The sequence below is a fragment of the Lynx rufus genome, unplaced genomic scaffold (assembly GCF_022079265.1).
Source record: "Lynx rufus isolate CCGP_SWC_20201006 ecotype Redwood Valley unplaced genomic scaffold, mLynRuf1.p SCAF_10, whole genome shotgun sequence".
Classification (NCBI taxonomy): Eukaryota; Metazoa; Chordata; class Mammalia; order Carnivora; family Felidae; genus Lynx; species Lynx rufus.
The window spans coordinates 60,087,691-60,115,124 of record NW_025814824.1 but is presented as its reverse complement, the minus strand read 5'-3'; the positions used below and the strand labels follow the sequence as shown (position 1 = coordinate 60,115,124).

Genomic DNA, 27,434 nt, shown 5'->3' with positions numbered 1-27,434 from the left:
CTAGTATATCAATATTTGCCTTTATTGTTAGCACTTTGTCCTGTTTAGGACATCTTTCCAACTCCTGGATTATCAGGGTACTTTCCTGTGTTATCTTCCCTCATTAGGCTCTCACGTTTAGGCTTTGAATCCACCTGGAATTGACTTTGAATATGGTATGAGGCAGGGGCCAAGCTTCATTGTTTGTCAAATTGCCCTAGCACCAGATTAATTTTTCACTTACATCAACAACACAATTGCTCTATTTTAAAAAATAATGGAAGCCTTTCTAAAGTCATTGAAACAGAACCCACCTCTTCTTAATCTGTAGGCAATTTGAGGATTTTTGTTGTTTTTGTTGGGGAAAGAAACCATTATAAAATACATTCATACTACTTTGTTTCACTTAAATGTTTGTGTCAGGATATTCTGATTTTATCATCAATGTTTAAATCAGTGGTGTAAGCATTCCTCAATTTTGAATCACTTTTTTATTAAATATGAATTTTAAAAAGCTAGAAAGATAATCTCAACATGTTTTACATGAAAAACTTCAAATATCTGGTCTTTACCTTCTTTCCTATATTTTCTCAAATAAAAATAAGCAAATGAGTTTAAGAATGTTTATCTCCAGCCTGGCCTTCTCCCCTGTGAAGACTCCACATTTCTAATAGGTTATGCATATCCTCACACAGTGATCTAGTCCCTTAACTCAGTATGTTTAAATTTTTTTTAATGTTTGTTATTTATTTATGAGAGAGACAGAGAGAGACAGAGAGAGAGACACACGGAGCGTGAGCAGGGGAGGGGCAGAGAGAAGGAGACACAGGATCTGAAGCAGGCTCCAGGCTCTGAGCTGTCAGCACAGAGCCTGATGCGGGGATCGAACTCACGAACGGCGAGACCATGACCTGAACTGAGGTTGGGCCCTCAACCGACTGAGTCACCCAGTGGCCTCTAAACTCAGTATGTTTAAAACAAAAAATTTCAGTTTCCCAAATGGAATAAGGGTCATCATCCTAGCCTCTCAGACCTTAAGACTTGGCTTCACTTTTTGACACTTTCTTTTTCCTGTCTTTTGGATCTAAAATGTCAGTTCTAATAATTCTAATTAAAAACTTCAAAAGGCCTTTAATTTTTTTCTTGATTCTCATTGCTCCCCTCTTAGTCCAGGGCCTTCCCCCATCATCTTTGGACCACTGATAAGGCCTCCACCTATCCCTCTGTCAAGCCATCCTGCCCATCAATTAGCAAGGACATAATGGGTGCCTGATGTGTTCAAGATATCATTCTGTCTGTTGTGGAGTACACAGACAGTGGTATGTTCTGAAGTCCATTGTACGGGCTCACAGGAGCTGCTGGGGTGTCTTTTCCCAGCTCCACATTCAGTGATGTCACATCGTTAGCTGGAACTCAACAATGGTGGAAGTATTTACAACATGGGAATCGTCAGATACTGTGAATCAAGGCTCATTCCCGGCCCACACCCATCAGAACCAATTGTCAAACATTTACCAGTATGTCATCAAAGAGATGAGTAAGACCCCTTCCTCCTTCAAGGAGCTCACAATCTAGCTGGGGAGACGGGTGCGCAGACAACTTGTTATATACTACAAAGCTCAGTGAGGTCTTGACACAAAGAGAGGCGTACTCCAAATGCAACAGGGTAGGAGGGGTACCAGGGAAGGCTTCATGGTCAGCCCGGGATGTCACGGAGGATACTGGCAAACAAAAATGGTGGGGGGTGAAGGATGGGCAGGCTCAGGGAACAGAATAAGCATGGTTAGGAGGGGAGCAAGGCTTGCTGTAGAATATCAATAGTCCTGGGTGTACAGGGAGCCAGACAGGTGCAGTGTGGCTGGTTGAGGAGCCATGGACAATGAGGCTGGGTAGGGAGACTGTGGAAGGTGTAGACACTCTGGGTAGTGATATGCCACTCAAGACTTGGGGTGAGGAATACGCTTTGAGGTTCATCTGGGTTGCTTCTCTACAGCACCAGTAGCAATGCTAATGTGCTAAAGACTCAAGATCATCCTCACACAATTGGCTTTGGGATAGACCACTACGCCAGGGTTAAGTCATAAATTCTCACAATCTAACTACAGAGGAACCCAGCACCATAAAGAAGACATGAATAGAAAGGGAAATCCTTCATCTTACGATCATAAAGCCTAGAAATTATAAGGTAGTCAGTTTTTATATTGATAAACATTTTATTCTAATATTATAGTAATAATTCAAGTGCAATTTTCTTTGAAAAGTCAACTCTGTTAAAACAAAACTTGTTAAATATCTTTCATCAAACAGAAGCATATTCTTTTCAATCCCCACAGCAGTCAGAGCCCTGTAGCAGAGATAAGATTTCTTTTTTTAAGCCTACTACATTTTGTTATTGCTAAAAAAAATCTGAATTAGTTGTCAAGGTCTCAGAAGCAGTGATTAATTAACTTTTGAAAGCTCTACCAGATACTCTGACATAAAATCATGAATCCAGATATCTGTGTCTGGCAATGATGTGTCCACTAAATAGACCACTACTTTCCGGTCCCAAGGGTTGGCGTTTTCTATAACTGTCTGAACCAGTGCCACCAGAGGTTTCTTCTCCACATGATTTCGAAATACCATCGAAGCCTCCTCAGACCACTGGTTGCACTTCACCCCTACGAGAAAGACAAGGAGTACAAGGATCAGTGAGCGTCGGATGCACCTTTCTTTGATCCATAATAATGGAAAACTGTTAGTTCCAAAGTAGCTGAAACGTACCAGGTTAGACTTGCCTAATTAAAAAACCAAACCAAAGAGTTACCCACCAATCTTAAAACAGTCCAGCTTATCATAGTTCTCCTATTGTGAATGGGGTTATTTCTGTAAACCTTCACCTACAGACACAAGTTTCATGGAGATTTACTGCTGTGTTATAAAATGAAGTTATAGGGGCACCTGGCTGGCTTAGTCAGAAGAGTGTGTGACTTCAGGGTCATGAGTTTGAGCCCCCCTTGGGGTGTAGACATTACTTAAATAAATTTTTTTTAATCTAAAAAAAAAAGTGAAGTTATAATAACCACTGCCCATTTCCCTATATAAAGTATAGGTAGATTTAAATGGATAATGGGGATACCCAAGGGGACTAAAATATCAACAGTATCTGTAACATTGTTGTCAACTGCACTCAAATAAAATAAAATATCAATGACATCAGTGATACATCTCTTATTTACAGATTTTTTTTCCTGATGAACCAGATGTAGTGAAGGATGAGGAGAAGGAGAAAGAGAATTAATATACTTAGAGTATACTGATTTTTAAAAATTATATATAATACCATGGCAAAAGCACTGGATTGAAAGTCTAGAGACCTAATTACCATTCCCAGCTCTTCCTCTGTCAAGTGGTATGGGATTTGGGCAAATCATCTGGTCTCTCAGGTCTCAGTCTGTCAGAAAATAAACTGGTTGGACCAGATGAATTGTAAATCCCATGTATTTCTAAAGTCCCTATGACTTTTGAGGGCTCAAGTTAGAGAATTCGAAATTAGGTTTTAAAATGAAATTGAGAGAGTATGTGTTTTTCAGAAAATACTAGTAAACTAACATGAATTAAGTGCACATATACTAGATTCGAGAAACTATACACAGTGCCCCGTAGTGATGAAGATCTGGGAGTTTCACACATCATTTAACAGACCTGCTATCCATATAGTGAGGTAGGCTAAGTTCTCTGAGAACAAGAGAAGCCTAGAGTAGTCCCCAACCTGCTGTTTCCCGACCTTTAACAGCAATAGTTAACAGTACCTAACCCTCCTAGTGTGTGGGAAAAGTCAGTGAAATGGAGTGGCTGGTGGAGACCTTTGCCCATAGTAAGCCCCAGTGACTATCAGCCAAGGTGCTGGCGATGGGGATGATGGTGCCATGCACTTGTTCCTCACAGAGACTCCCTCTCTGGACAGTTTGACTGTCATGCTTATGTTAGCAAGACCTGAACATCCAAAAGTGAAAATTAAAAAAAAAAATGCAATCATTAAATCTGAAGAAACAATATTTAGAGGTCTGAGTTCAAAGCAGATCAGTGGTAGACATGCTCGTCTGCAAAATGCTGTTTTTGGTTCATATCTAACTATCATGGGAGTTTCCTGTGAAATCTAGCAGGAGACACAAAGAAAGAAACTGAAAAATACTTCAAAATAACGGTATATATAGATATAGATATCTCCAACAAAAGCTGGTCAAAAATTAAAAGAAAAATGTATATACACACTTCCTTTTGTTTCTGAGATCACTTCTGCTACTGTGCTGAATGGGTGGCACCATGTGGTCACGACCCCCCATATCCCAGCAGAGCAGGACACAGACAGTCCTAGATGGCTGGAGGTCTGCGTCCCCCCGCCTTTTTCGCCCTCACACCCTCTGCTAATGCTGCCGGACCTCTGCGCAAAGCTTCGCCTCAGTACGCGTGCTACGTACTGGGGGGGGGGGGGATGCACAGAGGAGCCACCAGCATTTGCACTGCTGTCACAAAACTCTAACTGGACAGTATTTTAAAGAAGTGTCCCTGTACACCTGCTAATTTACATCCTCAGATTTTAATAATAATAGTCAATAGGGTGTATGAATGTAGTAAAATCACATACTTGCATGCTGTTAATTACAATGCAACTGGAAACTCACCTGGCCATAAAAATGGTCATATCCTATGACCTAGGATGTTTTATAATTGTGGAAACCCATTATGCATTTGTATTATAATATATACAATAAGTTGTCAGATATTAGCTGAGCAATGTGCTCCTCCTATTGGTCGTTTATGTTGTTTCATTGTTTTTGTTTGTTTTGGCTAGTATACACAGCTGCAGGTTTTTTCCTAATACTACAATAAAAGTATAAATAACCTACATGCTTAACAAAAGGGAAATAACGATTAAATCAAATCTTTTGCAGCTATTAAAAATCATTACAGGGGTGCCTGGGTGGCTCAGTTGGTTGAACATCCAACTTTGATTCAGGTCATGGTCTTGAGGTTCGTGAGTCTGAGCCCTGCATTGGACTCTATGCTGACAGCCCAGAGCCTGGAGCCTGCTTTGGATTCTGTGTCTCCCTCTCTTCCTGCCTCTCCCCCACTCATGCTCTGTCCCTCTCTCTCAAAAATAAATAAACATTAAAAAAAATCATTATGAAGACCATCAAACAAACACTCAAAAAGTAATTAGGAAAAAAATGCTAAAAATGAAGAAAGCAGCATGCAAGACCATACCTGTCCTGACTACAGCTTTAGAAATATACCCATATGTGAGACCACAGACAGAGAGAAATACGGAAAAATAGAAACAGCAGATATAGTGGAAAGGCATGTCTGTGACAGATCATTACAAATTATTTCTATTATGGTCAGGAAGTTGTTTGGAAAAAAAAAAAGTTAACTCAATAGGCCAGTGACTCTGTACTCCCTAAGTGCCCATGACAAAAGGACAATATAAACCATGTTGTGACTTAAGTTCAAGTTCCACAGAAATTACCTGCAAGTTGAGCTGTGACTGCTTGGAATGGCAGCTTTCTGAACATGTCCACTAACGGCTGTACTTTTCTTATGTTGACTAGCTCGTGCTTGCCATAGTCCAGCTCATACACAGACACCAATCCATTGGTCAGGATTCCTTTTAAAAGCACCCTGTGCCACCTAGATGTGCATTGGATTAAAAAGGAAGAAAAAAAATACACAAAGTTGACATATGCTTTAAGGGTAACAATTTATGATTAAAAAATTAATGCGAAAGATGTTTATCAAAATATAAAACTGTACTGTCATTGAGGTTTTAAAGAGATTGCTTCTTCTTACTCCAAAGGTTACTATTCTCTGCTTTGCCACCAGCTTACTTGGTGGTATTTCTTCGCTCAACACCCATTCACAGGCCTCAGGGAGCTGCTACAGGAGACCGACACATAAACTAGCAACCACCACTAAGCAGAATCAAACAGATGGAGGCTGATCAGGACAAGGCAAGGAGATCCTTCCACTCTGACAAGGAGACAAAGGTCAGGTCTGGGACAGGGTATGTATGTAAAAGATGGGAAGAGGGAGTAACTGGAACCAGGCCAGGCTGAAGACATGCATGAGAAGAAAAAGCACAGAAGATTCTACAGGGCATGACAGCTGGGAACAGAGCAAACACCACAGTAGAGCTAGAAGGCAGAATGTGTGAAGGAATGGAAAAGAAAACCAGATGGGGAAGAGAGTGTGGGAAGAGATTACAAAACATTTTGAATGCAAAGGTGACAATTTTAGTTATGCCGAGTGAGGACATTAAAAAACAAAATAAAACAAAACACAAAGTCCAACCCACTGCCTAGGATAAAGAGCCTGGAAAAGATAGGAGAGTAGGGGGGAAGAAGAACATGGTTTCCGATCTGGAGTTCAAGGTGCCAGTCACAAATTCATATGAATATACTTTTCTCCTCTGGGCCTACATGCATCATCATTACAATTAGAAAAGCTTAGACTTCAAAGTTAAGATATGAAGGACCATATTAAAGTCCTACAGTCTTCGGGTGCCTGGGTGGCTCAGTCAGTTAAGTGTCCAACTCTTGATTTCAATTCAGGTCATGATCTCACGGGTTCATGGGATCCAGCCCTAAGTTGGGCTCTGGCTCTGAGCTGACAGCACAGAGCTTGCTTTGGATTCTCTCTCTCTAAATAAATGAGTAAATAAACTTTAAAAAAAAAAAAAGTTCTTTAGTGTTGACTATGTGATTGAAGAGTATCATCACACTAAGGAAAGGAAGTTGTTTGTAACATCTAAAAGGTAAGTGCCTATGGAGATAGCCTCTGCCCCTGCAAGGTATGAGTCAGGCTCTGCCATGGACAGTGGACTCAGCCATCCTCTGAAACAGATTTATTAGCTATAAGCCGCAAGCCCAGTGCAACAGCAGGCCTTTCACTGCAATACACTACTGGGCTGGGAGCTGGCTAGGCTGGATGGATTTTCCATCATGCCAGTGGAGAATGGGTACAGGAAACCCACACCGCTGCTATGGGGTAAACTATAGTAAGAAAGCTCTGAAGAGGCCAACTTTGGACACTAGTGATTGGGGGTTTGGGGAGGAAACTCCAGAAACCTGTTTCTGAAGGCAGAAACAAGCCCAAAGTGCAGCAAGCGATAATCCATGAGTCACAACAGGGAGGCGCAAAAAGATATCACAGTTAAGTATGTGAGTTTTGGGAACCAACAGACTTAGGCTGGCATCCCCCCACCCCACCCCCAGGACATGTTCCAGCTATGTCACCTTGGGCTCCTATTAAACCTCTCTGAGCCTCAATTATCTCATGTGTAGTATTTAATTTTAACTCACTTGCAGAAATAATATATATAAAGTGCCTAGTACATTACTTGGCACACAATAGGTGCTTGGCAAATGGTAGCCGCCATCGTTATTATATAATAATTATGATAATTATTAAAATGAAGATAAGCTGTGTAAATATAAGCATGTCAGAGAAATTTTCATATGTGGAAATGCCAGTTTGGTGCAGGTTGTTAAATCTGTGTAGGTGCAAAAGGAGATAAAAATCATTTGGTTTCCACCTATAGCACTGTCTTTAAATTGTACAGGGCAAATGCTGGTGGTCTGTGTATAAATGCTGGTGGTTTTAGTGTATAAATACAAGGTACAGAGCAGCGAGGGAAGAGCTACCAGAAGACTTACATGTCACATGTCATGCCCTTCGGTAGCTTTTAATTTTCAACACTAATAGCTTAACTAAAGGTTTCTGTTTGGACTAGTTCACCGATTTCAGTGCAGGGCTGCTTGTGAATCATCAGGAGAGTTTGTGAAAAACACAGATTCTGAAGTTCCACTCCCAGAGACTCTAATTCAGGATGTCTGGGGTGAGGAAGGAGAATCTGCATTTTTAGTAAGTTCCCAGGTTATTCTTAGCCAACGTGGATTTGGAAACGGCTGCAATCAACAGTGTATCTGAAAATTCCTAAGTCTTAATTCACCAGAGTTGGGACCAGGGTTTTTAGTAAATAGTCCTGTGATACAGGCAAGATAGAAACTCTAAACACTTTACACTGATTCAGTTCATGAAGTTTAAGAAAATATTGGACAATCTGTTCTTATATATATGAGACATCCTTGATTATCTAGAAAAAAATTAGCTGGTGAAAGTCCCAGCCCCAGAACAGGACTGTTGGACCCATGTTGGGGGAGGGCCGAGTCTGAAACACCACACTGAAGTTCTCCGGTTTGGGTTCTCCTGCCCCACAAAACTCTTGCCCTCAAGTAGGATCTCCCCACAGCTAATCACCATCAATCTACCCCTCAGATTAATAGTTAACATTGGTTTTGTTTTAACTGTGATTAAATTATTCTGCCAAGAGTTCTCACGTAGGCAAATGATGTTCCTGTGTGGAATTAAACCCATGCATGCTTACAGTTGTAAATAACATGACATAGTAAAAATGGTTTTTTGAAAGTGAAAAGCTTGTGACATACAAGCTGAATCCTTTTTAAAATGAGAGCTATGACACTTTTCACTCTTAAGAATTAAAAATTGGTTTTTTCTCTTATGGGAATAAGAAAGTTTTCACAAATGTCTATGCTTGATATCTTGAGAACGAACCGAAGCATTTTATTAAAAAAATAATAAGCAGTTTGACCTTTTAAACTGAGTTCTGGTGTGTGTGTGTGTGTGTGTGTGTGTGTGTGTGTGTGTGTGTGTTGTTGTTGTTGTGGGAGAACAGTTCTTTGTGTTTGTCATCATCAAATAAGCTTGGTCAGTTCCCCTAAGAAAGCTGGCAAAGGAGACGGGACGGGGCTAAGTTGTTCCTTTTTCCAGGGCTTTTGTGACCTTGTACTGTGTGGGGTGGAGTACTAGGGATTCACTGGGTTGGAACCAGAACATATTGGAGGGCTTCAGGGAAGGAGGATGTGATCCAAATGGGAAATGTGAAAAAACAGACCAAAGTGCTGCACCAGTGAGTCCCGGCTGGAGAAGTGCACCGTGCATTGCTGCACCATACAGAAGGTGGCACGGCTCTCCAGGAGCAAGTGACAACCTACCTCAAGAACCTTCTAATCCTTAAACAAGTAATTTTTCTTCTGGGAATCTATCTCAGAAATACTCAGAGATGTGAACAGAGATTTATGTTCGATATTATCTAGAATAGTGAAAAATCTGGGAGAAAAAACTACATAACAAGAGAGAATGATAAGTAAATTATGATTTCTCTATATGATGGACTATTATTCAGCCTTAAAAATGTTTATGAAGACATTTTATCACATGGAAAAATGTTCACAGGATTATGTGAGGTGAAAAAAGTAGGTGTGGAATTGTATTTAATAATAATACTACACCAACTGTATGAATATATGTAGAAACGAATGAGAAGAAATACATGAATAGTTTAACAAGGGTTCTGTCCGGTTGGAGGATTTTCTTATATATTTTTGCATTTTTCTAAATCTTCTACAATAAGTATTTGTTTTTAAAATTTAAAAGTTATTCAACCAAAAAGCCATTATTTCCTAAAGAAACAACAACGTTTTGTCTAATAGAAAAACAAAAACATTTAAACCTTCATTTTAGATATTTAACAGGAATTTAATATATGGTGACTAGATTTTTAGATAAATGACATCATGTCAAATATTAAAAGACTGCACAATTCATTAGTCTCGCTTCACATTCAAAATTTCCCTAAGTGCAGTTCAAAGTCCCCCTGCAGAGATTAAGGACTCTTGGTATCACTCCACACATTTTTCGTAGTCGGATCACACGCTCTGTCCAAGGACCTACTTGTTTTCCACTTTGGCAGCATACACTTGGTCTTTTTCCACGGCTACGTGGCGCTCCTCAGACACACTGTAATACAGAATCATCTCCTCCATCAGAACTTCCAGCTTATGTATCTCTTGCCATGGCTGGATGACGAAGTAGCCCGGGTGACAGGCCACAGGCACGTACACATCCATGTGCTCCCCCGGCTTCGACAAGTGGACGGGAGGGGGGAGTTCCTCTGTGGAGAAAGAGCCGGTGTGGTCCACCACGGACTTCTTGATGACGTCTGTGAGGCTCTTTCTCAGATTCTCTCCAGCGGTGCCTGGAATGGGGGTGCCACCGCCTTTGCTGTGGGGAGAGCTAGCTCCACTGGATATGGCACTCAAAAACACATCCTTCTGATGCTTCCACAAGTCTGCATTTGTAATCTGGCGATTAATACTGTGGTGAGGATCAGGGAAGTTCTTAGGGGTGAATAAATAAATGTGTGAGATCCCTCTGGTTTCGTCCACTTTTGTAACCTATGGAAAACACACAAGGCATTTCAAGGAATCCCAGTTCACCATAATATTAACCTTAAATATTAAAACACAGTATTTTACAAGGAACCCAACTTGCTAAAATTCATTTTATTTAAGGTAAGATAAATGATCTATCACAGCCACAGCACTGAATAGGCTCTTAAGTCCAAGACGCCAGCAGCTGGCTTATGGAAACGAAGACTTTATTAGCCTCTAAAAACTGAGGATACCTTAAAACTCACTAGAGGTCATTATCACTGAGATGGAGTCTGCATACCATTGGTAAAAACTCTTTTTATTGATGACATTTAAGAACACTCAAAGTAAAAGGAACAGTATGATGCACCCTCAAGGGCTCATCTCCCAGCTTCAACAATAAAAATAATCACAAAAATGGCAAAAGTGTTCCATATGCATTCTACCTATGCTGGTGCACCCACACTGGGAAGTGAAGGAGAAAGCTTTGACATTCACCATACCCTTGGGGACCTTGGCCTAAATGCCTTGTTTGGTCATAGTATCTACCCTCACCCTTTACCCTTCCCCAGTTACATGGGAGGAATCAGGGGAGAAAAAGGAAAAAGTTCCACTGAACAGGTCAAAACCCCAGCTTTGCCCCTTCTGTCCAGGAGACCTTTGGCTACCTTTCTACCTCTTTCTGCCAGAGGGATGAGTGTTACATGGGAATGCCACACACTGACACCTGGGACTGGACAGCTGTGTGTCCCAAAGGGCTGGCTGCCTGGTAATTCTTACCAGCTCCTCCGGTTTACCCTGGGAAGGACAAAAATGAGACACTTCCAGTCACACTGATCTCTTATCAAAAAGGGCCACAAAAGAAAGGCAGGAACAGAGGTCTCAGACAGGGAGACAAGGCAATCCATCTACAGTAATTTGCTTAAAAATATTTTTCCTAGCAAGATGGATCTATTTAAATTAATTAACATTTCAAAGTGCTAATGAATGAATGACTGCTTATTTATTTTGCTATTTATGATACAGAAGTACCATTTCAAAGATCAACCATTAAAAAATATTTTTATTGAGTACCCAATACTCTGGCTTTAAGAGCTTAAAACATAGTTGATAAAACAATATTCATTTATCATACGGCAATTGAAGAATATAAAATGGTAATTAAGTGTGTAATTGTATAAACATAGGAAAATCCCTGTGAACCAGAATAATTTGGAGATTTTCATGCAGATATTTCTCAAGGACATTTCACTGTTTAATGCTTATAGAAAATAGCATTGTTCATTAGTTAAAACAAAAATATCTTATGTTTTTATACTTGGAAATAAAAATAATGTTTTTGATACAAAGATGCAAAAGTACAAAAAAATAGGAGCTAGTGAAATAAAACAGTTTAAACTTTTAACAGGCAGAAAACAAGATTATGATCAAATTATTTGCTTGTAATCTATTATACTTTTGAAAAAAAAAGAATGACCTTATTTGAATGACCTTTACAAACGTTTATCAAGAGATATATGGTCCCTCTGTTGGGAATTTAATTCCTTATCATGGAGCAAAATAGGAGCAGAGAACTATCTCTGCTACCTTATTAATACTGGAAAAATTATATAAAGGGCTTAAAAATAATACTGGAGATACAGGATAAATTCTTAAATAAAAATCAAACCATGAAATATCTTATCATACATGTAACCAACCTCTTAACTACCAAAATGTGTCACATATGAAAGCATCAATTTATTGTAAGACAAAATTATTTCACAAAAAAACAAATGAGCCCTTCTGGCTGACAGCTCCCTTTCCAAATGCATCCAAGATAACTAACCTTAATGCTACAGTCCGAGCAATTCAAAACAGAATCTCTTAACCAAAGCACAGCATCTGGTGTCCACATGCCAATAGACTGTGGAAGATCTGCTAAGCAGCACTTTATAGCCTGGAAAGAAAACATGATGGAAAAGCAAACACACCATCTTAAAATAGGTACTTATAAGTAATGTCAATGTTATTTTCCTGTAAGTCGGACACGTTGCCAAGATAGAAAGCAAGCAACAGCAATAGCTAACAATGACAATCGGAGCTCTGGAGCTGGAGCGTGCACTATGGTGCTGGCTCTATTTATATCGCCTCTATTGTCTTTACTCCTATTTGAGCAGGCCTTATACCAGGCAGTTCACATACTTATCCTACGATACCTCTGCAAGATGGGCCAGTGTTGTGACCTCATTGTACAGACAGTGAAATGGTATCAGAGAGACTTATGTGCATCAAGTCACAAAGTTGTGAAAAACAGTGAACAACTACATTTGGACCATTTCCAATTTTGTTACAAACTTGGACTTCTTTTGCTCATTATCAAGATCAAAACTGAGAGGGCATCTCACAACTTGATTACAAATACATCCAAATCTCTTCCATAAAATCTCTCAGGCTTGTAACATATAGTACCTGAGGTGGTATCACAATTATCTCTTGTAGAAACCGAGGGGGAATTTCCCTGAGTTCGGACACTTTTACGGATGTCACAGTACCAGAATCCAGGAATTGAACATCAAGAGCTCGACTGCTATGAACGTTTGTGATCTGCAATGAGACAAGTGTTGGCTAATTTATTAGCACATTCAAAAGGCCAAAACACTTCTGTGCGATTATATTTTGTATAACTCTAAAATGCATATGAAAATCAACAAAGACTATCAGTGTTAATGAAGTTTTCTTATTTTAAAAATGTACCTATTTACAATAGGTATTATTTTAGAGCAGAACTGATGTCAACATCTAGTTGTTAAATCATTTAATCAATAGTAATCACCAAACTAATAATAATCAATAAAATCAAATAGGTAATGTTTACTATGCTTTCAACTCTAGGACACTACTGATTTATAAAACAATTTGAAACATCATTATATACTGTTGATTAAAGATGCCGTCTGTTCTCCAAAATATTAAAATGTGAGGAAAAAAACCCATTGTGTCTCAGCAATGAAGAAATAAAGAATACAAAGAATTCAGACACAGAAAATTTCTTGTAGTAGGTAAATACTATGTCTTTTTGAATCATATTTGTCCTAACTAAAACATTGAAACTCAAAAAGTCAGAAAGGTAAAATAAGCCAAATTAATAATTCAAAAATGGGAAAATTACATACAGGGTCAAAGTAATAATTACCTGTGATCAAATGGCAACATCACAATATTAAGATTCTGGGTGCACCTTTAAATGCCGTAAGTTCCCTTAATAAGCCATTGTGATATCTGCCGTCACTGAATATAGTTAACCTTAGCCAAAGATAGCCCCGTCATGATGGTTATCTGGGCAGGGACTTCGTGCCTACAACTGCTCTCACTGCCACCTCGTGAAGGGCGGTGCTTTCAATATGGTGACTGTTAAGAACTGGACTTCTCTTGGCATGGAAGTCAGATATACCAAAAGTAAAGCCTTTTTCTGTGGCCCCAGTAAATGCTTTATTAATATAACAGCATAATGCTTTAATCTCTTAAGGTTATGATAGACACAAACAGTATTACAACAATATCCTAAACTGTATTTTATTCAAAATATGTTGGCATGGTTGGTATATACTGAATGCTTATTATGGCCAGGCATAACTGGGTAGAGACATATACTCCCCCATCTCAAAGAGCTCCTAGTCTCACAAGAGATGATGACACAAATAAATAATTAGGATATAAGATAGTAGGGCAATAATAGAGTTATGCGTGAGGTACTATGAGAACATAGAGAATGGGTACCTGACCCAGTCAGGAAGCAGATGTTAGGGCAAGCTTTCAGGAGGAGGGAATACCTCAAATTGATACTTTCCTTTAAAATGTACTTTTTTCTTCTTATGCTAGTAAATGCCTTTATCATAGAAAATTTAGATACTTCAAAGAATGATATAAAAAATCACTTATAATCTATAATCGATTGTAATTATCCTTGTAGTCTTTAATCCATACATTTATAAAGAATTAGAGTTACAAAAACTAGAACATTATTTGTATATACTATTTCCTAATTGGCTACTTTTCACTAAGTGTCTCAAAAATATTTCATGTCATTAGTCTTCTATAACATTTTAATATTACATAATTGTATCATGCAGATACGTTATGACTTATCTAATAACCCCTTTGGCTTTACAATTTAAATTGTATAAATTTTTGCTCTTTTAAGAAATAATCGGGGCGCCTGGGTGGCTCAGTCGGTTGAGTGTCTGACTTCGGCTCAGGTCATGATCTCGTGGTCTGTGAGTTCGAGCCCCGCATCAGGCTCTGGGCTGATGGCTCAGAGCCTGGAGCCTGCTTCCGATTCTGTGTCTCCCTCTCTCTCTGCCCCTCCCCCGTTCATGCTCTGTCTCTCTCTGTCTCAAAAATAAATAAATGTTAAAAAAAAAAAGAAATAATCATACTTACTGGGCATTTGTATTTCCTTTTTCATAAATTAAAATTTCACAAATGTCACAATTTCAGCTGGGCCTTACATGATGAATGGGAATAAACCAGGTTGGTAGGAGTCTAGTTAGGGGCTAATCCAAACATTTCAAACAGAGGGGGGAAAAGGATGGGCAAGACATTTATATTTCTTATGTGTGGAAGCTACAAGCATTTTGGTTATGCTGGGATGTAAAGAGAGAGGCAGAGCAAGGCAGGAGATGATGCTGAGAGAAAGGTAAAGGCAAGGTAAGGTCTTGGAGAGCCAGACATTATGTCTTAAAGAACCGGATTTACCCTGCAGATGAGAAGAAGCCAATGCCAAGTCTTGAGGAGAAGAATGAGATGGTTGGCTTTGTAAGAGGCCATGTATTTTTGGTGGTAAGACTGGGTGAGGGCTTTGAAATCAGACAGATTTGGTTTTAATCTCACCTCTCACTTTCTAGCTGAATGACTTTCCTCACCAGTAAGAATGGGATCATAGGGTTTTGTGAAGATTAAGTCAGATCAGTCACGTTTATAAAAAAAAACAACAACAACATTTTAGGACGCCTGGGTGGCTCAGTTGGTTAAACGTCTGACTCTTGATTTTGGCTCGGGTCATGTTCTCACCATTCAAGGGATCAAGCCCCACGTCACATTGGGGTCTGTGCTAACAGCACACAAAGCCTGCCTAGAACTCTCTCTCTCTTCTCTTTCTCTGCCCCTCCCCATGCTCATGCGTGTGCTTTCCCTCTCTCTCCCTCTCTCTCTCTCTCAAAATAAATAAACTTTAAAAAATTAAAAAAAAACCCATTTCATGTCTGGGAAATAGTAAGCCTCATTAAACATTGGAAGTATTATTGCTTGCTATTATTTACGTTTTGGGTCACTCACTCTAGTGGCATGGAGCTTGACTGGAGGAAGACCAGAGCAAAGACAGAGGAACCATAGTATTGCAGTGATCTAGGCAAGAAATGACAAAGATGCAAAATGTCACCGGGGCTGAGGAAGATTCGGGAATCCAAGATAACTCCTAAGAAGCAGCCTCAGTGGCTGCATGAAGAGAGATACCACCAAAATACAGATATAGGAGGAAGATAAGGATGGGAAAAGATAATTTTGGTTTCAGACATGCAAAGCTTGAGGACCATGCGAGATGGACAATTAGGCTGGCTTTTGCATAAATCTGAAGTTCACTGAGGGCTGGAAAACAAACTGGGGAGTCATGAGGACAGAGATGGTAACTGAATCGATGAGACGGCATTGCCTAGAAGGATGCAGAGGCCTAGAAGAACAGTGAGCTGGGACAGGACTTGGGGGGCACTGACAGTGACACTGTGGAGTGAGGTTGGGGTAAAAAACAGGAGAAGCAATCATTAGAACATCATGAGGAAAATTAGGAGGATTTGATACCATGGTAGCCTCTCTACAGTGAGAGGGGCATTTCAGGTTTCGACACTGTTAGATGCAGCCAAGAGGCCTGGTAACATAAGACCCGGAAGACTCTAGTTGGATTGTGCAGCTGAGGTCCTGGTGCTCTGTTGGAGTACAGGCAGCAAACAGCCGTGGCTGAGAACTGGCTGGAAGGTGCCATAGAAAGTGAAGGCAGACCACTTGGGATGTGTTTGAAGGAAACAGGAAGAGTGATGACCACTGAGTAGAGTTGGCTGGATGTATGGAGTAAGTTCCGAAGGTATAGGCCCTAAATTAAGCTTAGATGAGTTACAATGTCAGGAACAAACACATCATTTAAACACAGGATCTGCTTCTCATTAATCATTCTTTCTTCCTTAACTTTCTATGTATCACTAAGAGAAGGAATACTTTTGCTACCTCCAAGGCAGACAACTCACAGTTTGATAGTAAAACAAAAATAATACTAGACATTTATCTCAAGTATTTGAGCATATGATGAAAAGGTATTTTGCCAAAAACGCATAACCTGATTCTACACATGAAGAAACTCAAGCAGTGACATAGTCTGCAAAATGCTGCTACTATTCAAAAGGTGAATAACAAAGAAAGCCAGAGCAATTGCCAGATTGGAGGAAACTAAGAAGGCATGACAATTAACTACAACGTGGGATCCTGGACCAGAAAGAAGATATTTGCAGGACAATCTGGGATGTCAACAGAGTCTGCAGATTAGTTAATAATATTGTATGAGTGTTGATTTGCTGGTTCTGATAATGGCTATGCCAAGACGTTAACAACTGGAGACAGTGGGTAAAAGGCATATGGGAACTCTTGGGACTATTTTTACAACTTTCTAAAAGTCTGAAATTATTTCAAATATGTGTGCATTTATACGTAATACACTAAACAGCACAGAACTTTAAAATTTTTAATTTTTAAAAAAATTTATTTATTTTTGAGAGAGAGACAGCATGTAAGCAGGGGAGGAGCAGAGAGAGAGGGAGACACAGAATCCGAACCAGGCACCAGGCTCTGAGCTGTCAGCACAGAGCCCGATGTGGGGCCCGAGCCCACAAACTGTGAGATCATGACCTGAGCTGAAGTCGGACACTCAACCGACTGAGCCACCCAGGTGCCCCTAAAATTTTTTTAAATGTTTGTTTATATTATTTTTGAGAGAAAGATAGACAAAACGTGAGTGGGGGAGGGACAGACAGAGAGGGAGACACAGAATCTGAAGCAGGCTCCAGGCTCTGAGCTGTCAGCACAGAGCCCAACGTAGGGCTCGAACCCACAAACTGTGAGATCATGACCTGAGCTGCAGTCTGAAGCTTAACCAACTGAGCCACCCAGGTGCCCAATAAACAGCACAGAACTTTAAAATTCAAATGCCATGTTCTTTTGAATGAGTTATGTTTTTGAAGTTTATAACTAAACATACAACTCTTAGTCACATAACCCCCACCCCACTGCTTAAAGTAGAGGTTCTTGCATCTAGATTAAGAACCTCTGAAACAAAGACAAAAAAGGAAAAAAAAATCAAACCCAAGTTTGACACTTTAGCAATTGGGAAAACTAGATATCAAAAATAGAAGAAAGAAAGAAAAAAGGAAAGAAACAGCAACAACGAAAATCCAAAACCCACCTTTGAAAAACATATGAAAATATATGATAAAATATAACAAAGCCCTTTTCAAATTTGTAACTGTGCTTGCAAGATAATAAGATAATTATTAGAGACTGGAAATAGAGGAGCATGTAAACACTGAAGCCAAAGCCGTCCTCGGCAGGAAGGAAGATCTGAGACATCCCCCCAAACCCCTGCCAAGAAGTCAGAACTCTCAAAGGGCTACACCCTCAGCAGAATGGTGACTCTAGAGAACAATGAAACAACATCTAGTGAAACTGAAGACAGGCATTCTCTCTACCCAGAAACTCCATTCCTTCCTACGTACCCTGGGAGATGTGCACAGGAAGGTTCATAAAAGGAGGTTCCATTTATAACAAAAAATTAGAAATAATCTAAATACCCACGATCAGGGTGCTGGAGTGATAATGTTGGCACATTCATCCACCGTTAAATCAAACAGCAGTGAAAACAAATGAACGAGAGCTGCACACATCAACATGGATGAATCTCCCGCAGAATGAATAAAAAAACATATTTCAGAAGCATCAATACATTTTACCATTTACATATATTTTTTAAGCATTTGTGTGTTAGATTTTATTAAGTTTTACTATAAATATTCTATGTACATTTTCATTTCTGTATTCCCACTACCTCTATATTAAAATATATAGATAGCAAAAGCTCGTACGTATAAATACAAATACAGTGAAAGTATAAAAAAGCATAGGAATTAGAAACAGTACACTCAGTGGGCAGTTCCCCTCCTCCAGAGTGAAATGGAGGCAGGCATAGAGCCTCAACCATGTTGGTCATGTTTTATTTCTCCCGTGGTGATGAATATGTGGGTACTTCTTCCATTTTTTAAAAAACTTGTTTGTATATCTGAAATATTTCACAATAAGCTTTAAAAAAGAAGTGACTGATTTTTACCTCTACTCGTAACCATTTTCCTTTGCAGTGGAAGAGGCAGACTTTCCCACAGAAGGGTAATGAAACGAAGTACTCGGAGGTCATGTGCTACAAAACAGAAATGCGTGACACGTTTATTACTCTTAGCAAGGAGCGTATTGCTACACCACCAGAAAAACATCACTGTGGCTCAGGCTCACTGGGGCACCCGCACTTCGCCAGGCTTCCCATGAGGAGTCTGCTGTGGTGCGTGTATGAGGGTGATGGGATTTCTACCTTATTTCTCAGACATTACTGATGGCATCTTCTACTCTCCCTCCTCACACATGGCCCATAAATCAGACCTGTTAAAACGTCTACAAACATAAGTGTGCAGGTCAGTATGATGCATCCAGGCACGAGTGCCATCAGTTAAACATGATGAGGGAGGATGAATCTGCCAAAAAGGAGGAGAAGAGCCTGGATGAAAGTGAGGTTGGGCTAGCTGTCCAGAAGGCCTCTTCCTGCCAACTTTTAACATTTAGATTCAAAGACGAGATTCTTACTTCCAAAACAAATGTTATCAACACAAATATGGGTGTCAGTGCCAGTGAAATGGCAACAAATCACGACCATAGGCCTCTTCATCCTCCCCTTTGCTGTAGCTTGAAGCTGAGGACCTGTCACGGTCTCCTCCATTCAGGGTGAATGTTTGTACTCTCCCCAAAGGCAGTGTCTCCATTTGGGTTACCAGTGCACTGGGGACTATCGAGAGGACTTTTTACCACCATGAATAATAAGCACATGCATGCAAATGAGTCACTGGAGTCAGCTTCTCTAGATGTCTTAGATTTCTCCAAGATAGATTAGCAAACCAAACTTAAGCAATGACCCTGAGATACAGCTAAGACATCTGTAATACAGAAAGAGACAAAGCTACAGATCTGATGCCTCAGTTCTAGGCTGTAGTCTGAATACAAGTCTAACCCGATTCAGCACAAATATTTTAGAATACCTATTCTATGTAGGATACTTGATTAGATACTGTAGTACCTAAATGAATTAGGTCCTTACCAGTACCTGCCAAGGCTCTGTCTCTGCCCTCAAGAAGCCTACACTGTGTAAGGCAAACGAATACCCAAACAGCAAAACTACAATGTTGCAAATGAAGCCACGAGGCACTTTGGTGTGCTTGGGAGGTTGGAGGGAAGGGTTCACTTCTAAGGGCAAGAGGGTCAGGACCCACATGGCATTAGGATTTAATCACTCAAAACCAAGCATATTCTGGATTACAATTGTAATGCCCTAAGAGAGGTGAGAACATCACCTTAGAACTTTAAAACAAAACCTCCTCAGATCCTGGTTTAGAAAATAATACTAGAATCAAAGGGTAAGGAGCTTATTAATAAATTTAAACACAGAACCACATTTACCAAGGCAGTAGGTTTTCATGGACCATAAAGAGCTTGGGGAGTGATGCTTTAGAAGTTTTCTTCTCCTCCTAGATTCCATGGTTTTGTCTTTGCCCGAGGCAGGGGAGTCAGCTGGCTCTAGCACACAAAGTCACAGCAGCCGCACTGTAGCATCATCAACTGTGCCTTGTAAATAACAAACCTGCCAGTCGCTGGGCCCTTACTCTGTGCCAGGCGCTGTGCTAAGCAGTTTGGCTGCTACTCCTCACAACAATCCTATGGATATATACACTGTTATTATCCTCATTTTGTAATGCAGAAACCAGTAGTTTTTTGTTTTTTAAGTTCTGCAGTCCAGGACTCTTACCTACCATTCTACAGCTTCTACCTCGAATTGTTCAAAAACTACACTTATACCATTTGGTGACCATTCTTGTTTGGAACTGAGAATTTTCGAGGTGGATGTCGCTCTGCCGTACCTTACAATGGAAGTAGTCCTCTATCTTATGCAGAAGGTCGTTGAGCTTGTTCAGACCTTTACAAGGCACCTGGCAGTAGAGTGTGCCATCAGAGCAAATATTAGTCACTCTGACATTTGTGTACATAGCATCAATCTGGAACAAAGGACACACCAAGGAAGCTTGAGACTAGAGCACAGCTCTTACCTACTTTAGGGGTATCTACCTAAACAATCACATTAAAAGTCTTTGCATTTTAACATCTTTTAAGCAAGCAGGAGAATAGATAGGATGATAGAATAAAATTTGAAACTTAAATGTGAAAACCTCATTTGGAGACCTCTCTTTCCAAAAGGAATATCTGATATCATTGTTTCAGGGACAAAGTACACATTTTGCAAACATTAATTACCACATTTCATTGCCTGAAAGGCTAAGTGTCTTTCATTTTGGTTTATTTTCTACCTATTAATTTAGAAAAATAATTATTACATAAAAATACTTTTTGCAACATTAACATAAATGAAAATAAAAAACTCTCACAAAATCAGTCCCATCATCAGCCTACTTTCCTACCTGTGTTTATCGGCTGCATGAGTGTTAGTAATTTTTAAAAATTATAATCATAGCAAAGGCTTAATTTTGGCCAACTTTTAGTCAAATCATAAAATAAAGAGAATTTACTGTTGTTCTACTTATTAAACAAATGTTTTCCCAATGTTGCCATGGGAAACCATTTAAAATGGGTGATGGGCAGGGGTGCCTGGGTGGCTCAGTCAGTTAAGCGTTCGACTTTGGCTCAGGTCATGATCTCACATTTCATGGGTTCAAGGCCCTCATGGGGCTCTGTGCTGACAGCTCAGAGCCTGAGCCTGCTTTGGATTCTGTGTCTCCCTCTCTCTCTGCCCCTCCCCGACTCATGCTCTGTCTCTCGAAAATGGATAAAGTTAAATAAATAAATAAAATAAAATGGGTGATGGGCATTGAGGGGGCACTTGTTGGGATGAGCACTGGGTGTTGTATGTAAGCGATGAATCACGGAAATCTACTCCCAAAACCAAGAGCACACTGTGTATATACACTGTATGTTAGCTAACATGACAATAAATTATATATACATAATATATAATATATATTATATATTAAATATATAATATATATTTACAAATAAATATATATATTTAATAATAAATAAAAGTAAATAAAATAAAAATAAATATAAAAAATATACTTTTAAAAATAAATATATAATAAAAAAATAAAATGACCATTTTTAACATCTCATCTTATTCTTTAGAGTAGCTGTTCTATAATTTATTTAAAGATTTCCCTCTTTGTGGAAAATTTATGTTTTTTACCTTTTAAAACTGCAAAAGCTAGCAATTTAATAAACATCTTCACTTATCTAACTTTCTGTTCTTTTGTATTATCCGCTCCTATTATCTTTGCAAAATAATTTCTTATAAAATACAATTTTACTCTAGAAACTGGGAAATAAAACAAAAACCCAATTCCTAATAATTCCTATTTATGTTTTGGCCTTCTTTTCCCCTCTTCCAGTGAATCCCCCCCACCCTCCTTTTCTCCCTTGACACACAGGCAACTTGTCCCTATCAATTGTTAGCCTAAAATTTATACCATTCTTTTCCGCTACCTTTCTTCCCTACAGTGTGTGTGACAGACAACTAGAGTGGTCACAGTGCTACCTGAAGGTGAACCTCTAGAGACTTGTCGCAGATGGCCTTTAAGCAGGTGGCATTAATATTGACGTCATCTTCTCCCGATGTGTCATACAGAACAACAAGCGGAATATCTGCTTTGTCAAGTATTTCCACGGCAAAGATCTTTCCACAAGTTAAAGATTCAACCACCTTCACTAAATCAGGATCATCACTTAAAACCTCCAACCCTGAAAAATATTGACTATTTTAATTTCTACTTAATTAGCAGAATCATTTTAAGATAAATAGACTGCATGGGACTGTTTGGGCTGCTTACTGTAACAGTGAATCTATTACCAAATCCTTATAAATTTTCTAGGGAAGCTTTGTTTTACACTCTTGTTCACGTTACCCATTCTTAGGTTTTAAAATATATATATTGTAGTGAGAATACCTTTTTGAATGATTACACAAAGGCAGGCAATCTTACAACAAAAAGAAAAGTTGATGGTCTATCAGAATTTCTACCTTAGCAGAAACGGACTTCACTTTATATACCAACACATATTTAAAACAAAAAGACTAATACACACAAGAAGCTATCAGTCAGTCAGTCATATCTGCCAGTTATGTATTTGTAATGTTTTTCCTAAAAATTTACCCTTGATCTTTAAAATTTTCTAATTAAATATACAATTGTTTCATATAAAATGAACATGCATTTATTGGAAATTTATACAATTATTTTCTTTATTTCTTCTTAAGTACACCATGATGGTTCTGAGTATACCAAAGAACGTTGTGATTTATCAAAGAAAGATTAAATTGTATTTAACATAATATAGGTATTAGGTGAATTTCACTGTGGTCTACTTAACTCTTTAAATTCTTTGAAAATTGTAATTCTATGTAACATATACATGACAACTCTAAGTTATTCTTTTAAACTAATTAAAACTAGCTCATCATTTCCCCAATGGTGTCATGAGGTCCATTTCTGTATTTTTCCCTTGAAATCCATAAGCACGAGTTCAGAGTCCCTGTGAGCTACCTCTCTCTTCTTGTTCTCTCTTCCGGACACATAACGTCACAGCTTTCACCAAATCTCTCATCTCAGCATCCTGAATCTTGTCCTACGCTCCTGATACACTCTTTTCAAAACTAACTCCCACAGGCTTGTAAGAGGCTTCTAAAACGACTTGGGATTTACCTCACAGACAGAGCCATACCCAGCCCCATTGGCATAAAAACCCTTTCTGGCTGAGAAGGAGGTATTTCTCACAGGGCTAATTTTCATTGAAGAATTGTGATCACTTTCTGAATTTAGCTCAGGCTCTCCTGGCATGATGCTTACACACTCCCGTGTCTTTCCTCATATTAACACGGCCACTATGTCCTCCACGCTTGTAGGTTACTCCTACAGCATCCCTCTCACACACAAGAGGAGGAAAGAAAAGAACAATGGTATGTGGACTGTGCCAGAGAAGGATGAGCTTGGGCTTGGGTGCATGAAGGTGCATTAGGTGATAACAAGCAGTAGCCAGAGGCCACCTCAGTGGGGAAGAAGCGGAGAGTCACTTCCCAACAGGTCACATAACAGGATTCAAACTGATCAAATCCCATGATACAGGGCCTCTGGCTGGCATTGCTAGGGCAGTTTGAACAACAACAAAACCTTTAAGATGGCCAATAGACATTCACATAATAAAGTATAATAAAAACATTATAACATATTGATAATGGTCACATCTTGTAAAGACATTAAACATGAATTTATTTATACCTTTCAAGAAATAACTTATTATAAGACCTTGAGATACTTAGGTCATTTTGGGATTTAACCGCCCAAAGGTACAATGGTAATAATGTATCAAAATGGAGAGCGCTTTAAAAAAAGTTCCTCTTACCTGCTAGCTTACACTTTGTAGCTTGGAATGAGAGTGAACAGAACTTTGGGTTCAATTTGTATGCTTTGCTCTTTTCAATATTTTCACTAAAACCATAGTCAACATAGCATACCTAATGATAAGAAAAACATCATTTAGGCTCAAATAAAATTCTTCATCCTCACTTCTTGAAAAACATCCGACACATTTGATTGGTTCCATTTATTCCCTAAAAACATGTTCAGTGGCTCTAGACTTCCTGGAAAATGGCAGGGGTGGTACCCCTGACTTAGTCCAGAAAGGAGAGGCTAGGGCTGGGACCAGGGAAGCCAGGGCCCCAGACTCCAAGCCTCACTCCTCTTCGCCAACAGGAAGAACGAGGTAAGACTGAACTCAGTCAGATGCCTTGTAGCTGCCAGCTTCTCAGCAGCACAACTGTCCAGATCCACAGCCCTGACTGCCCCTGCCCCTTCCTGTCTTGATTTCCGTACTTCTGCTAATGATGCGCATCCTTAGGGAGCAGGATTGGTTTCTAGAGAGGGTGTCACCTACAGAGGAGTATTTATCAGATTTGAAATCCCCAAAACAGCACTTGTGACTACTTGCTCCCAGCTATGTGCTTTGAGAGATCCAGATGCTTTCTGTCGATGACAACAATGGCGTTATGGCTAGATAACAGGGAATTCTGCACTGTAAAAATAGGTACTTCCCAGTGGAGCAAAGCTGGGTTAGGCCTTCGGCCAGCTCAACAAAAGGCCCCAAATCTGCTGGACAGAGCTCTGGGTTTGCAGAAACCTGCACGACTCTTCCTCACCATTAGCACAGATCACTGAGAGCTTGGATGTTATCTCTGGAATATTAATAACATCTTCTATTGGAAAGAAATGTATTAAAAAAAGCTTCTTCTTTTTTTTTTTTTTTTTTTTTAGAAAAATAAAATCTAGGAGTGCCTGGGTGGCTCAGTCAGTTAAGTGTCCGACCTCAGGTCATGATCTCAGCATTTGTGGGTTCGAGCCCCATGTCAGGCTCTGTGCTGACAGCTTGGAGCCTAGAGCCTGCTTTGGATTCTGTGTCTCCCTCTTTATCTGCCCCTTCCCAACTCATGTGAGTGCTCTTTCCCTCTCTCTCAAAAATAAAAGCATTTTAAAAATTTAAAACCATAAAATAAAACTAGAAATAATGAGCTGTGGTTTAGAATGATAACTATAGAACGATAACTAATAATCTGAGGGAAAGCATTAAAAACCTAGTATGCTTCTCTAATTAAAACAGATGACAGCTATTCAAACAAAACAAAAACCAGAGTGAAGGCACCACTAAGAAATACCATGTAGCAGAGAGCCAGGTGCTTTCACTTTCTGTAGAAAAATTAAGCCCAAAGGCCAGCTTCTTAGTACCTAGATTCTGGTACTAAACAGACAAAACAGAAATTCTCCCCAGCAGAGAATCAAATGAAAAAAAGAAGAGATGCAGAGACTCTAAATACTCTTCCAGACCACCTGATAAGTGGGTCTGTGGGGCCTGTATGTCATGATGGAGATAATCATCTCCCCGAGTCCCTATCTTGATTCAGGGCTCCTGTAGGCCGAGATCTGTGGCGCAGCCATTTAGGCGTCCGGGCCCTTTACTCCAGTCCCAAAGCAGCACCTGTTCTTCTTTCCCATAAGCCTCAGGAGTCAGGCAACACTTGTTTCCTTTAATAGCTATCACTACCTACAACTTGGACTCTGCTCTTCCCAGACCTAGAATGCAGAGAACACGGTCTACCAATAGGACATAATATCAGTAGGACATAATCATCATTCCAGGGAAATTCAGTCTGTATTCCTAGCATCAAAAGACTAAAGAATAACTGCTCCAAAATCTTCAAAGGATTTCCATAACGTTTGGAGCTTGTTCTCTTTCCTTTCTTTCTTTCTGAATCAAACACTGTGCATTTGTATGGCAGCTGCGGTGTACAAAACACTTGCTCATGGGTTGCGAGCTTGACTCACACCGTACTCTGCCCTGCACTGCTGAGTGGAGTTTCTCTCCCTAATGCCTTGGGATCAGCACAAGCAGCCCAGGCCTGGAGCGGAGCCCCAGTCTGTTCCTGGTTCTCTGGCACCATCAAGTGGCCGTAGACCTCACCGCGCCACCTGAGTGATAATCAGACATCCTTGGGATGCCAGTCTGGGTTGGGCCCAATCCAGCACCCACTTCAGGGCATGACTTCATACTCCTGTTTCCCACACTCACCAAAGATTGACAAGTGGAAAGCAAGGAGGGAATTGTATTCGTTGCCAGGCACAGCACAGCTCAAGAGAAACAGACTTGCTAAGTAGCGGGGGTTTCTCCAGAGAAAAGGAGAACTACACGTCTGTCTGCTTCACGGGGTTGAGGGGAACAAGCTCAGAACAGAATTGTTCCATGGACTGCAGTCTAAGAGCTTATGAGACCGTATAACATACTGAGATGCCCCCTTCACCCCCAACACCAGCCACGGCTCTTAGCAATCCGATGCCACAGCTGGTGATCTCTCCCTGATGGGATACTTTCTTCTTCTGGCTTTCATGACACTGCCCTTTTGGTTTTTACTTCTTCTTTAGCCAATCTTAAGATTGTGTGAAAGGTTTTCTTTCCCAGAGGAGGTTCCAGTTGAAGACAGCGTCACAAGATCAGAGTGTTTTCATGCAGGGAAGGGCATCTGAGATACAGATAAGGGGATGGAGGGACATGGCCAGGGGCACATGACTATTCCCAGGCAGAGGCAGGACTAAGGCCCAAGCTGCTAATCGCACTGTGCTTCCCACTGGCTCAGTTCTCTGCTTGGTCCTTAACGTGTTCCAGATTTTTTCCCCCAAACTTTATCCACATATAATTTACATTGAATGAAAAATGCCCATTTAAAGTATACAGTTTGAGGAGCTGTGATAAATGTATATATCCATACAATGACCACGATAATCAAGATACAGACCACATCCACCACTTCAAAAATTCCCCCTTACCCCCTTCCAATTAAGCCCCCTCCACCTCCTGTCACAGGCAACCATTGATCTGATTTCTATCACTATAGATGAATTTTTAGCTGTTCTTAGCCATCACTTATCTGGAATCAGACAGGATAGCTCTTTTGTATCTGACTGCTCTCACAGTTCATGAGTTTTAACCATGTGACTGTTTTCCGTAGTTCATGCCTTTTTTTTTTTGTTGACTAGTATTCCATTCTATGAATATACTACAATTTGCTTTTACATTCACCTATTGGTAAGCATTTGGGTTGTTTCCCATTTGGGACTAGTAATAATAAAGCTGCTCCAAACTTGTGTCCAAGCCTTTTGGTGGACCTATATTTTCACTTCTCTTGTGTAAAGACTTAGGGGTCAGATGGTAAGTGTAATAACTTTCTAAGAAACTGCCAAACCG

The 27,434-nt window shown here is 39.9% G+C and overlaps 1 protein-coding gene across 5 annotated transcripts in view; it reads right to left on the bottom strand.

The window, feature by feature from the left end:
* Positions 1-2,040: 2,040 nt before the first annotated feature.
* The window catches only part of TDRD7 (tudor domain containing 7), a 77,249-nt gene continuing 51,855 nt past the window's right edge, over positions 2,041-27,434 (bottom strand). For 2 of the 5 annotated variants that reach the window (XM_047066541.1, XM_047066532.1), the window contains 9 exons: positions 24,048-24,159; positions 22,186-22,388; positions 20,501-20,635; positions 18,652-18,738; positions 12,702-12,836; positions 12,079-12,189; positions 9,772-10,274; positions 5,489-5,649; positions 2,041-2,639 (listed from right to left, as the gene is read on the bottom strand). In XM_047066541.1, the coding sequence (XP_046922497.1) occupies positions 2,419-2,639; positions 5,489-5,649; positions 9,772-10,274; positions 12,079-12,189; positions 12,702-12,836; positions 18,652-18,738; positions 20,501-20,635; positions 22,186-22,388; positions 24,048-24,159 (1,668 nt within the window). In that variant the 3' untranslated portion in view covers positions 2,041-2,418. The remainder of the gene's footprint in view (positions 2,640-5,488; positions 5,650-9,771; positions 10,275-12,078; positions 12,190-12,701; positions 12,837-18,651; positions 18,739-20,500; positions 20,636-22,185; positions 22,389-24,047; positions 24,160-27,434) is intronic. The other 3 variants (XM_047066563.1, XM_047066548.1, XM_047066556.1) reach the window with 3 other exon arrangements.